Here is a 14,341-nt window from a genome sequence, read left to right as displayed (position 1 = left end):
AGCAGGAGAACCTCCAAGGGCGGTTATCGTCAGACTCCATAAATACCAGGACAAGGAGCTAATTCTGAACTGGGTGAGAAGCACGCAGCCCTGTAGATGAGAGGGACATACAATCCGCATCTATCAGGACATTGGGCCAAGGCAGCTTAATTCGAGGACAAGGTGCGGTTTGGAATGCTGCACCCGGTAAGGTTCTGTGTAACATATGGCAATAAGGAACATTATTTTAACACATCGGAGGACGCAGACAAGTTCATCCAGAAAACCGGGTTGTGAAGACAGCAATAGCGGACACATTTGGACCATTAATAATGTGTCTTTGATCTCTAGGCTGAACCCTTGCATGAGTCTGATGGAGGAGGTAAAGGGAAACCTACGGAGGTGGTACTCACTCCATCTCTGCCGAGCAAGAAGAGTACCAATTATTTTTTTACAATTGAGGGGCAATTTAGTGTGGCCAATCCACCCACCCTGTACATCTTTTTGGATTGTGGGAGGTGAGACCCACGCAGACATAGGTAGAATGTGCAAACTCTACACGGACAGTGACCTGGGATTGAACACGGGGCCTCTGTACCATGAGGCAGCAGTGCTAACCATTACACCACCGTGCTGCCCAAGAGTGCAGACAATTAAGATGAACATACTGCCTAGGTTCCTCTTCCTGTTCAGATCTTCATTCCCAAGGCCTTCACCAAAGTAGTCACCAAATTAACCATGGCGTGGGGGGGGTGGGGAGAGGGAGAGACGCGAGGAGTTGCAAGAACATCGTACAGAAAAGGAGGAATATGGGAGGCTTGGCACTTCCAAACCTCTATTCTACCATAGGGTAGCCACCACAGAAAGAGTACGGGATGGGTCAAAGAGCTGGGAGCGGAATGGGTAAAAATGGTGGAGACCTCCTGCAGGGACATCCTTCAAGCACTGACCATGGCCACACACTCATTCCCGCCCCCCTCCCCCAACCAAGTACTCCAGAAGCCCAGTGGTGGTGGCCACACTGAGATCGTGGAATCAAATCGGGCACCGCTTCGGATTGGTCTCAATGTCTACCATGGCTCTCTTCTGCAAGAACCATAGATTTACCCTTGCAACGATAGAAAGCTCCTTTAAACGATGGAGAAAGGCTGAAGGAGTAATGATAGTATGGAACCTACATGTTGATGACAGATTATTGACGCTGGGGGATCTGACCAACAAACTCTAGCTCCTGAAAGGGAATGAGCTCTGATACATGCAAATAAGGAGCTTCATCCGCAAAGAGACAGCAATGTTGCCCAAGCTACCAGGGCCCACCCTTCCAGGCAGACTTGTAACCGCAGGCAAACTAGGGGATGGTAGCTGCGCTGCCATGTGCGGACAACTACTGGAAGAGGTACGATCACCGCTGGACGAGACACTGGAGACGTGGGAGGAAGAGCTAGGCATAGAGATAGGGTGGGGACTCTGGATCGAAGCACTGCATAGGACGAACTCGAGCTCCTCATACGCAAGGCTGACCATGGCTCAGCTAAAGGTAGTGCAAAGGGCACACTTGACCAGAATACGCACAAGCGGGTTCCTCCCGGAGGTGGAGGATAAATGTGAACGGTGCCAGAAAGGCCCGGCCAACCACACTCTCATGTTCTGATCCTATCCCAGACTTATCGGGTACTGGACCACCTTTTCTGAGACCGTATCTCAGGTTGTGGGGATGAGGGTGGAGCCATGCCTACTACTGGTGGTCTTTGGGGTATTGGAACAGCCAGAACACTCTACGGGGAGAGTGGCAGATGCCCTAGACTTTGCCTCCTTGATCGTCCGCCAGTGACCCCTGCTCGGCTGGCGATCAACAGTGCCACCCAAGGCCGTGGACTGGCTATCCAACTTAGCAGAATTCCTTAAATTGGAAAGGATAAATTTCTCCATTCAAGAATTAGAGGAAGGCAGGGGCGGCACGATGGCGCAGTGGTTAGTATTGCTGACTGACGGTGCCGAGGAGCTGGGTTTGAGCCCGGCCCTGGGTCACAGCCCGTGTGGAGTTTGCACGTTCTCCCCGTGTCTGCGTGGTCTCGCCCCCACAACCCAAAGATGAGCATGGTATGTGGATTGGCCACACTAAATTGCCCCAAATTGGGAAAAAAAGAATTGGGTACTCTAAAGTTCTAAAAAGGATTAGAGGAAGGGTTTCACCACACGTGGAAGCATGTTCCAAGACTTATTTGTGACGAATAATGGGAAGGGAAGGCTTAACAGAAACAGATAACAGAAGAAGAAGAAAAGAGGGCGGGATGGGGTGGTGGGGTGGAGAGGGGCAGGGGGGGGGGTCACTAACCAGGATACAGGGCAGCGCAGCCAGAGAGGACAAAGGGCAAGGAAGCACATGGATGCGATCACAACTATGGCACAAAGATATGCCCAGGTAGACAAATAATCCCCCGGTAAATTTTAAAACCAGGCGGCAACATGTATAAAGTTAATACGGTAACCAATTACTGGCCCCCGCATCGGTGTATAAGTTCCCTTTATATGCATATCTGCTTATATTCCCAATTTTTTCTTTCCCCTTGGGTACCCATTCTGTGAATATCTCTTTATTACTGTGCGATGTTCCTTGCAATGTTATTACAAATGCAAAACTAATAAAAATATTTTATATTAAAAAAGGAAAATCATTAATTTACGGAATCATAATGGTTTGATGAAAGGTAAGTTGCATCTGACAAATCTATTAGAGATTCTTGAGGATGTTAATCAGCAGGGTAGATAAAGGAGAAGAAATGGATTTCTCTATATTTAAATTTTCAAAAGGTAACGTACAAGGGTCACGTTGAAATTATTTTGTTCCCCAAAATAAGGGCTTGTGGATTTGAACACGTAATACATTAGCATGGATAGAGGGTTGGCAAAAGGAAGGAGAACAGAAATAAGTTGATCACTTTCAGGTTGACAGACTGGTAACTGGTGGGATGCCACAAAGATGTGTTTGGGCCTAAGCTATTAATGAATTTTTAAAAATAAATTTAAAGTGCCCAATTATTTTTTTCCAATTAAACGACAATTTAGTGTGGCCAATCCACCTACCCTGCACATCTTTGGGTGGTGAGGATGAGATCCACGCAGACACGGGAGAATGTGCAAACTCCACACGGACAGGGGGCCGGGATCGAACCCGGGTCCTCGATGCTGTGAGGCAGCAGTGCTAACCACTGCGCCACCGTGCCACCAGCTATTAATGCTTTGGATGAAGGGACTGAATGTAATGTATCCAAATTTGCTCAAGGTAGAAAATTAGGTGGGAAGGTAAGCGGTGGGGAGGACACCGAGATTGCAAAGGAATATAAAGCAGGTTAAGTAAATGGGCAAGAGGTGGCAGCTAAATTATAATGTGGAGAAATGTGAAATTCCTAAAATAGAATGCATGATTTTTTAAAAAATGGTGAGCAGCTATTAAATGTTGTTCAGAGATACGCGAGTGTCTTTGAAACAGCATTAACGTGCAGGTAGAGAAGTAGTTAGGAAGATGGATGGTATGTTGACCTTAAAGGCAGGGATTGGAGAGTGTAATAACTCTCACGAGACCCACGGGGATACACTAATCAATCACCTCATGGGACTTGTAGAATACAAGCCCGCTAGTGGTCGGAGGCCTGCCCAGCTGAGGCTCATTACCTTGCACTTTAAAAGCTGACCTGCCTTTGGGCAGGGGCAGCCACACTAGCAGGTTATGCTGGTGAACAGAACTGAGGTGGTGGGGGAGAAGGCCAAGAGGGGTGGCCTGGGGGAGAGGGGGGGTGGGGGTTTGCGACGTGGCAGGGGATGAGAGAGATGACATGGTAAAGAGCGAAGAAAGGGGTCACCTGGGATGGGCTAGGCGTGGAGTGGAATTAAAGGAGCAGGAGGGGCCATCTGGGATGCGTTAGGTACAGAGCGGAATTAAAGAGGCAGGAGTTAAGTGGGGAGGATGACGGACAGTAGAGGGGATTGAACGGTTTGTACAAATAAGGAAAGGAGGGCGGAGCATGACCGTCTAGTGAGCGAGATAGTGGAGGTGGACAGGGAATAAAAGAGGGTGCCCACCGTGGAGAGATTGGCGAGGAGGAAAAAGTTGCAGGGGCAATTTGACAGGCTGACAACAGGGAGGGCAGTAGGGCAACTGCGTCGGGCAAGAGGGGTGCAATACGAGGATAGGGCGAAGGCGAGCCGCATGCTGGCACACCAGCTGCAGAGGCAGGCTGCGTCCAGGGAAGTATTAAAGATCCGGACTGGAGCTGGGGATATGGTGTCAGAGCCAGGGAAGATAAATGAGGCATTGAGAGAGTATTACCAGGGACTTTGAGGCAGACCCAGGAGGAGAGGAGGGGAACATGGGGTGGTTTCTGGATGAGCTGGAATTTTCGCAGATGGAGGAAGCAAAGAGGCAGGCGTTGGAGCAGCCCCTGGGGCTGAGGGAGGTGCTGGACAGTATCAGGGGTATGAAGTCGGGGAAGGCCCCTGGGCCGGATGGGTACCCGCCAGAATTTTATAAGGAATTTGCAGCGGACCTTGCACCATATCTGTTGGGGCGTTTAATGAAGCACTGGAGAAGGGGGAGTTGCCGGAGACGATGAAGCAGGCAGTAATCACACTAATCCCAAAAAAAGGGAAGGATCCGGTGGAATGTGGGTCGCATAGACCCATATCACTATTCAACACGGATGTGAAAGTATTGGCTAAGTTGTTGGCGGGGAGGATGGAAGATTGTGTCCCGGGGGTGGTTGCAGAAGATCAAACAGGCTTCGTGAAGGGCAGGCAGCTCGCAAGAAATATAAGACAGCTGTTGAATGTGGTGATGAATCCGTCGAGAGCTCTGGTACCAGAGGTGGTGGTGTCCATGGACGTGGAGAAAGCATTTGATTGGGTGGAGTGGCAGTACTTGTTTGAAGTTTTTGGGCAGGTTCGGGTTCGGGCCAAGATTTGTGGCATGGGTGCGGTTGCTGTATGTGACGCCAAGAGCGAGGGTGAGGACGAATGATATGAGCTCACAAAGCTTTGACTTACACAGGGATACGAGGCAGGGGTGCCCGCTGTCGCCGCAGCTGTTTGCGCTGGCCAAAGAGGCAATGGCAGAGTGGCAGGGGATAATGAGGGGACAGAGGGAACATCGGGTGTCGCTCTATGCCGATGACCTGTTTTGGATCCGTTGGAGAGTGTGGGAAGGATTATGGGCCTGTTGGGGAGGTTTGGATGGTTCTCGGGGAAAAGCGAGGTATTCCCAGTGAATGAGCTGGCACAGTGGGCTAATTTAGGGGGGAATGCCATTTACGGTAGCGAGGAATAGGCTTAGGTACTTGGGTATTCAGGTAGTGAGGGAATGGACGGGGCTGCAAAAGTGGAACTTAACGAAGCTGGTGGAAGAGGCCAGGGAGGATCTTAATAGGTAAGATACACTGCACTTAACGTTGGTGGGGAGGGTTCAAGTGGTGAATATGAATATTCTGCCGATGTTCTTGTTTATCTTTCATACTCTGTTTATAACCAAAGGCCTTTTATCGGAAAGTGGACACAATCATCTCTGAGTTTGTATGGGCGGGGAAGGTGCCGAGGGTGGGGAGGTCGCAGGGACCGTGAGGCCGGGAGGGGGGGGGGTTGATGTTGCCAAATTTGCTTCATTATTATCGGGTGGCGAATGTGGACAAAGTGCAGCGGTGGTGGGAAGGAGAAGGGGTAGAATGGTTAGGATGGGGGAGGAATCTTGTAAAGGGTCTAGTTTGAGGGCTATGGTGACAGCAGCATTGCCAATGGCTCCGAGTAGATATTCAGGGAGCCCAGTGGTGTAGTCCACGGTGAAGGAATGGAATCGGCTGAGGAGGCATTTTAGGGTGGAAAGGATGTCGGTGCTAACACCGCTGTGTAAGAATCATGGGGTTTGAGCCGGGGGGATGGATAGTGTATACAGGAGGTGGAGGGAAGTGGGGCTGGTCAAGGTGAGGGATTTGTATTTGGAGGAAGGGTTCGCCAGTCTGGAGGAGCTAAGGGAGAGGATGGAGCTGCCGAGGGGTAGTGAGTTCAGGTATCTACAGGTTAGGGACTTTGCACGAAAGGTCTGAAAGGGGTTCCCTAGATTGCCGGGATACACCCTGCTGGGGTGACTGCTGCTTCCGGATGTGGAAGGGGAGGGAAGAATTGGGGATATATATAAGTGGCTGGGGGAGCAGGGAGGCGAGTGGGTGGTGAAGATCAAGGAGAAATGGGAAGCTGAGTTGGGAATGGAGATCAATTGGGGAGTATGGAGTGAGGCACTGAGAAGGGTAAACGGGACCTCATCTTGTGCAAGGATGAGCCTGATGCAGTTTAAGGTGGTGCACAGGGTGCATATGACTCGGGCAAAAATGAGTAGGTTCTTTCAGGGGGTAGCAGATGAGTGTGAGAGGTGTGGGCGGGGGCCAGCGAATCATGTGCACATATTTTGGGATTGTGAAGATTCTGGGCGGGAGTGTTCGCGGTCTTAGCCAAGATAGTGGAGGAGGGAGAGGACCCGGACCCTTTGGTGGCGATATTTGGGGTTTCAGAGAAGCCGGAGCTCATGGAGAGGAGGAAGGCCGATGTCATAGCCTTCGCCTCTGGTTGCAGAAGGCGATGAATTTTGCTGGAGTGGCGGTCGGCATCGCCACCGGGGGTAGCAGCATGGTTGGGTGACCTGTACAACTTCCTGCGGTTAAAAGATAAAGTATGAGTTAAGGGGCTCAGCAAGGAAGTTTGAGGAGCTGTTCGTCGCGGGGATGGGGAGGGAGGGGTGATAAAGGAGGAAAATCTGTACAAACTCTATAGCTGATTGTTGGGAAGAATGTTTCCCGGGGTGTTTATTTGCTGTAACCTACTTTAATACAAATTTGAATAAAATGCGTTTTAAAAATAAATAAATAAAAGCTGACCTGGATTGGGACCGGTGCTGAATAAAACTCCAGTTAACTTACTTTCTCGTGCCTCCTGGATCTTTGTAGAGAGCTAGAGTAAGGAAGTCCTGCTGCAATTGTACAGATCTTTGAGATCACATCTGGAGTACTGTGTATAGTGTTTAGCTTCTAACCAAGGGAGATGTTACTTGCATTTAGATGGGTGACAAGATTAATTCCTAGGTTGAGACGATTCCACTATGAGAAGTCATAAAAGTCCTCAATGGTCGAACAGGTGAAGGAAAACAGTCTCTCACCAGCTGCAAAGGCAGAAGAAGGCTGTATTGCAGGGTGGTTTGACACATCAATAATCAACCCATCAAGATTATGTGGATAATGATACAGCTCCAAGATTCCCATACTAAAAAAAGTTGCACGGCGGCTTCTACCAGGGTCTATACACTAAGACCTGCGGTGATGGGAGCTTGGCAATGGGGACAGAGCTGGGCAGTCTCTGTGAAGAATCTGCACACAGGCAACAGATGCATGAATGTCATTGGGCAACAGCATCTGTGACTGACCAGTCATTTTCAGACTACACAAGGTCACCCCAAATGGGAGGGAATAGAAAAGCTGTCCTCGAGCTGGGAGGGTTTAAACCAATGTGGCAAGGGGATGGGAACCGATGCAGGAAGTCGGAGGGAAGTAAAGTGGGGACAGAATCAAAAGGCAGTAAGGGGAGAAGTGAAAAGCAGAGAAACCAAAATCAAAAATAGCCACAATACATACCGGGAGCGTGCACAAAATATAATCGGACAGATGGTCTGAGAAAGCAGTGATGTGGAGATGCTGGCATTGGACTGGGATGAGCACAGTAAGAAGTCTTACAACACCAGGTTAAAATCCCAACAGGTTTGTTTTGCATCACTAGCTTATGGAGCACTGCTCCTTCCTCAGGGGAATGAAGAAGTATGTTCCAGAAACATGTATATAGACAAGTCAGAGATGCAAGACGATACTTTGAATGCGAGCTTTTGCAGGTAATTAAGTCTTTACAGATCCAGAGAGAGGGATAATCACAGGTTAAAGAGGTGTGAATTGTCTCGAGCCAGGACAGTTGGTAGGATTTTGCAAGCCCAAGCCAAATAATGGGGGGTGAATGTTGTGCGACATGAATCCAAGGTCCCGGTTGAGGCCGTACTCCTGTGCAGAACGTGGCTATAATTTTCTGCTCGGCAGTTCTACGTTGTCGCGCGTCCTGAAGGCTGCCTTGGAGAACGCTTACCCGGGGATCAGAGGCTGAATGCCCTGGACTTCTGAACTGAAGTGAACTGCTGCTGATCTGGTGTACAACATCGGTTGAAGGTCCTGTGCAGTGAGGAAATCCTGTTCAAACTTGTGCATGAAGATGTTGGCATATTGAGGTGCGAATGTGGTCCCCATGGCTGTTCCGTGTGCCTGATGAAGAATTTGTTGTCAAAGGTGAAGACGTTGTGATCCAGAATGAAGTGGATGAGTTGCAGAATTGCCTCTGGAGATTGGCAGTTGTCAGTGTTGAGGACTGAGGCTGTTGCAGCAATGCCGTTGTCATGGGGGATGCTGGTGTAGAGTGCCGAAACGTCCATTGTGACGAGGAATGTTCCTGGTTCAACTGGTCCATGGATGCTGAGTTTCTGCAAGAAGTCCGTCGTATCGCGACAGAAGCTGGGTGTTCCTTGTACAATGGGTTTCAAGATGCCCTCGATGTAGCCAGAGATGTTCTCACACAGGGTCCCATTGCCTGATATGATAGGACAGCCTGGTGTTTATGGGAGGCAGTAGAGATCTCCAGCGCGGGGAGTACGTGGGATGAGAGCACGTAGGGTGCTCTGAAGGTCTGGATCCAAAGTCTTCAGTCTGTTGAGTTGGCGGGTGTGTTCCTTGGTCAGATCTGCGGGTAACTGTCTGCAGTGTTCCTGGTTGTTGAGTTGTCGGTACACTTCTTTGTAGTAGTCCGTTCTGTTGAGTATGACAGTAGCCCCTTCTTTGTCTGCTAGTTTGATGACGATGTTGCGGTTCACAACAGTTGAATGGACATTGGGCAACAATCGGCAGGAATGTTCCCTTCCAGTCCGGGAACACTTCAGTTCAGCAGTCCAGGGCATTCAGCCTCTGATCTCCGGGTAAGTGTTCTCCAAGGCGGCCTTCAGGACGCGCGATAACGCAGAATCGCCGAGCAGAAACTTATAGCCAAGTTTTGCACACATGAGTACAGCCTCAACCGGGACCTTGGATTCATGTCGCACGACATTCACCCCCCATTATTTGGCTTGGGCTTGCAAAATCCTACCACCTGTCCTGGCTTGAGACAATTCACACCTGTTTAATCTGTGATTATCCCTCTCTCTGGATCTGTAAGGACTTAATTACCTGCAAAGTCTCGCATTCAAAGTATCGTCTTGCATTTCTGACTTGTCTAATATATATATATGTTTCTGGAGCATACCTCTTCATTCACCTGAGGAAGGAGCAGTGCTCCAAAAGCTAGTGATTCGAAACAAACCTGTTGGACTTTAACCTGGTTTTGTGAGACTTCTTACTGAGAAAGTAGGGCAGAGAGCAAGGCAAGTCTAGATTAAATTCCATTTATTTCAATGCAAGAGGCCTGACGTGCAAGGCAGATGAACTCTGTGCATGGATGGGTACATGGACTGGGATTTTATAGCTATTACTGAAACATGGCTGAGGGAGGGGCTGGACTGGCAGCTCAATGTTCCAGGGTACAGATGCTATAGGAAAGATAGAACAGGAAATAAGGTTGCACTTTTGATTAGGGAGAATATCATGGATGTTCTGAGAGTGGATATATCCCAGGGTCGCCCACTGAGTCTATATGGGTAGAACTGAAAAATAAAAAAGGAGAGCTCACTTTGATAGGATTGTAGTACAGGGCCCCAAATAGTCAGCGGGAAATTGAGGAGCAAATATTTAAGGAGGGCTCATACAATGTGGCAATCTGTGTGGAGCTCAGGAACAAGAAGGGGGCAATCGCAATGTTGGGCGTTTATTCCAGGCCCCCCAACTGCCAGCGAGCTATAGAGGAGCAGATGGGTAGAGAGATTTTGGATAGGTGCAAAAGTAACAGGGTTGATGTCATAGAGGATTTTAATTTCCTCTATTAACTGGGACTCACTTGGTGCTAGGGGTTTGGATGGGGCAGAGTTTGTAAGGTGTATCCAGGAAGCCTGCTTGCTGCAATGTGTAGATAGTCCAACTAGGGAAGGGGCAGTACTGGATCTGGGGAATGAGCCTGGATAGGTGGTTGAGATTTCACTAGGGGAACTTTTGTGAGTAGTGACCACAATTCCGTAGGTTTTGGGGTACTTTTGGACAGTGATGAGGGTAACCCTCGCGTTCAGGTGCTAAACTGGGGAAAGGCAAATTCTGACAACATTAGACAGGAATTTAAGAATTTGGATTGGGTGTGGCTGTTGGATAGTAAATTAACATCGGACATGTGGAAGGCAGTACGGTAGCATGGTGGTTAGCATAAATGCTTCACAGCTCCAGGGTCCCAGGTTCGATTCCCGGCTGGGTCACTGTCTGTGTGGAGTCTGCACGTCCTCCCCGTGTGTGCGTGGGTTTCCTCCGGGTGCTCCGGTTTCCTCCCACAGTCCAAAGATGTGCGGGTTAGGTGGATTGGCCATGCTAAATTGCCCGTAGTGTCCTAATAGTAAGGTTAAGGGGGGGGGGAGTTGTTGGGTTACGGGTATAGGGTGGATACGTGGGTTTGAGTAGGGTGATCATTGCTCGGCACAACATCGAGGGCCGAAGGGCCTGTTCTGTGCTGTACTGTTCTATGTTCTATGGAAGTTTTTCAAGCGACAGTTGATTAGGATTCAGGAAAGTCATGTTCCTGACAGAACAAAGGATAATTATGGGAAGTTTAGGCAGCCTTGGATAATGAAGGATATTATGAACCTTGTCAAAAAGAAAAGGGAGACTTTTGTATGGTCTAGAAGGGTGGGGACAGTTGAAACCCTTTTATAAAGAAAGTAGGAAGATACTGAAGTGGGAAACTAGGAGGGCTAGGAGAAGATCATGAGAAGTCCTTGGCAAGTAGGATTAAGGTGAATCCCAAAGCTTTTTATTAATTTGTAAAAATCAAGAGGGTGGCCAGGGAAAGGATTGAACCACTTAAGGATGTGTTGAGCCAGAGGAAATGGGTGAGGTACTGAATGAGTACTTTGCATCAGTGTTCACCATAGGAAGGGACTTTGTGGAAGATGATTCTTGGGCCGGGTGTATTGACAGTCTGGATCATGTTAACATCGAAAAGGAGGAGATATTGGGTCTTTTAAAAGAAATTAAGGCAGATAGGTCTCCTCGGTCAGATGGGATTTACCCCAGAATACCGAGGGAAGCAAGTGAGGAAATTGCTGGAGCCTTGACTGACATCTTTGTATCCCCATTGGCTACAGGTGAGATTCCAGAGGACTGGAGTATAGCTAATGTGGTACCGCTGTTTTAAGAAAGGTAGCAGGGATAATCCAGGCTACAGGTGAGATCCCAGAGGACTGGAGTATAGCTAATGTGGTACCGCTGTTTAAGAAAGGTAGCAGGGATAATCCAGAAAACTATATACCAGTGAGCCTCATGTCGGCAATAGGTAAATTATTGGAGAGAATTCTCGGACAGGATTTATACACACTTGGAAACAAATGGAGTCATTAGCGATATGCAGCATGGTTTTGTGAAGGGGAGGTCGTGCTTCACTAACTTGATCAAGTTTTTTTGAGGAGGTGACAAAGATGATTGATTGAGGGGAGGGCGGTGGATGTTGTTTACATGGACTTCAGTAAAACCTTCGACAAGGCGCCTCATGGCAGACTGGTACAAAAGGTGAAGTCACAATGGATAAGAGGTGAGGTGGTAAGATGGATACAGAACTGGCTCGGTCACAGAAGGCAAAGGGTAGCAGTAAAAGGGTGTTTTTCTGAATGGAAGGTTGTGACTAGTGATGTTCAACAGGGATCTGTGCTGGGGCCTCTGTTGTTTGTAGTGCACATAAACGATTTGGAGGAAAATATAGCTGGTCTGATTAGTAAGTTTGTGATTGACACCAAGGTTGGTGGAGTGGCAGGTAGTGTTGAGGATTGTCAGAAGATACAGCAGGACATAGATAGGTTGCAGATATGGGCAGAGAAATGGCAAATGGAGTTTAATCTGGAAAAATGTGAGGTAATGCATTTTGGAAGATCAAACAAAGGGGAAATGTACTGTAAATGGCAAAACTCTTAGGAATATAGGTCTGAGATCGGGGTGTGCAGGTCCACAGATCTTTGAAGGTGGCAACACAAGTGGATAAGGTAGTCAAGAAATTACACTGAATGCTTGCCTTCATTGGACGAGGTACAGAATATAAAAGCTGGCAAGTCATGCTACACTTGTATAGAACCTTGGTACGGCTGCACTTGGAAGGCTTTCATTTCACTTATTTTAAAGAAGGGCAAGAACCCAGGGGAGTGGATCATACCACCCAATATCTTTGCTGAACGTAACGTGAAGTTTTTGGCTAAGGTGCTGGCCTTGGAGGACTGTATGCCAGGGATGATAGGCGAGGACCAGATGGTTCGTGAATGGGTGGCAGCTGTCGGTTAACATTAGAAGGCTGTTGAATGTGATCATGATGCCTTTGGGGAGCCCGGAAACTGAGATAATAGTGTTTGAGATTGAGTTAATAGTAAAACTTGGTTAGTACCCTTTCAAATACAAACGAAAGAAAAGCAAAGTGAACGATGGAAAGAGAACGAAGAGAGCAGCAAACACGTGCACCAAGAACTTTATACCTGCATGTTTTTGGTACCATCCCCCTCTCTGCCAATTGGCTACAGGTTTTGAATTGTGACTTCTGAATGGCACTCTATTCTAACTTACTAGCTGTGTTTACTTTGTTACATTGTCACATTTGTAGTCTGGATTCTGAAAAAGCTGATGTGTTCCCACAGTATACTTTCCCACAGCTAGAATGGTGAATCTGCTTCAGACTATGTGCAGCCTACTTCAAGTTCCTATGTCTGTAACTTTTAAACATATATTGTAACTTTTACAATATTTAATTGATGAAAATCCACGTCGGAAATTGTGGTATTAAAGAAAACATGTCGATCTTGCATTTATACATCTTTTACAATTTAAACATGTTCCAAAGCGATTTACAGCTGATTAAGTACTTTTGATGGAAAGTTGTCATTGTAATGTTGGAAGCATGGTAGCAAAAATATGCACAGTAATCTTCCACAAAGAGCAATATGATGACAACCAGATCAGCTGCTTTAAGTGATGAAATATTTCTCTTAAAGAACTCCGAGGTGCGAAGTTACTCACTGTAAAAGTTAACTTATTTAATGCTGCTGTTAAATTAATATTTTAACTTTTCAATTTGTAGTGGTGAACATATTAACGAAGTCCTGCTGACAGTAAAACCAGGACCCAAGTACCTCACCAGGATTGTGAAGAGTCTCTTCCTGATGCTGCTCATCATTCCTGGAGCTCTCCGATTCCGGTGACATCATTCATTCCCCCCCTAACTAAGAAAGAACGAATGAGCATTCGGCTGTCTTCCCTAAAGCAAATCAGGAGGAACTTCCCAGCTACCATTCCTGTCTGTATTATTGGGTCTTTCAAATAACTTTGTTTACTAAGACAACAATGGATGGGAACAAAGTTGCTGTGAATTAACACCTTCTGAGAGTCATGAACTGTTTTTGAATGTGGCTCCGACTGAAGAGATGAAAGTCTTCCTCCCTTGGCTGCAAGGAACATTGTATACATTTGAGTTTGGGCAATTCCAAGTGGCAGGACAAAATCTGCCCCCCAATTTGGCCATTTTGTGCTGAGAAGCTGCAAGGATGGCTTTGGTGACACTGGTGAAATAAGTGCTCTTCTGTGTGGCGGTTAATTACCTGGAGGTATTTCGCCCTAGTACGCTGATATAAATGACACATTTATCATCTTGTTACACACAGCAGAGAAGGTAGACTCCTTTGTCAGTACAGAGTACAAGGAGATTTATCTTGGTGACCTAACTACCGAAATGGGTGATACATGTTCTATCACTCAGGAACTTGATTCTTACGCCTCGACTAGCACAAAGTATATAGTTTTTCTCTGGAGTTAAGAATGCAAAGTATTTGTGCTGTAATTTTTGTCTTTTATTGTAATTAAAGAATTTCCATATCAGCTACTGATCCTGATGCTTGTGCTTTTTAATTCATTTCATAGCACAGTCACTGATGTGTCAGACATTAAGATAAATGACAATTTAATCTTTAAAATTTGTTTACGGGATGTGGGCATAGCTGGTTAGGCCAGCATTTATTGTCCATCCCTAGTTGCCCAACAGAGGTTATGTTGAGTTGCCTTCTTGAACCGCTGCAGTCCCTGAGGTGTAGGTACACCAACAGTTCTGTTAGGGAAGGAGTTACAGGATGTCCCAGCGACAGTGA

The 14,341-nt window shown here is 47.3% G+C and overlaps 1 protein-coding gene across 2 annotated transcripts in view; it reads left to right on the top strand.

Annotated features, from left to right (window-relative positions):
* Positions 1 to 14,081, top strand: part of knl1 (kinetochore scaffold 1) — a 169,122-nt gene extending 155,041 nt beyond the window's left edge. For both annotated transcript variants that reach the window (XM_038783552.1, XM_038783561.1), the window contains one exon: positions 13,282 to 14,081. In XM_038783552.1, the coding sequence (XP_038639480.1) occupies positions 13,282 to 13,402 (121 nt within the window). In that variant the 3' untranslated portion in view covers positions 13,403 to 14,081. The remainder of the gene's footprint in view (positions 1 to 13,281) is intronic.
* Positions 14,082 to 14,341: the final 260 nt, after the last annotated feature.

This window comes from Scyliorhinus canicula, chromosome 2 (genome assembly GCF_902713615.1).
Source record: "Scyliorhinus canicula chromosome 2, sScyCan1.1, whole genome shotgun sequence".
NCBI classification, from domain to species: domain Eukaryota; kingdom Metazoa; phylum Chordata; class Chondrichthyes; order Carcharhiniformes; family Scyliorhinidae; genus Scyliorhinus; species Scyliorhinus canicula.
The sequence above is the reverse complement of the archived record's forward strand: the minus strand, read 5'-3'. Positions and strand labels throughout refer to the sequence as shown.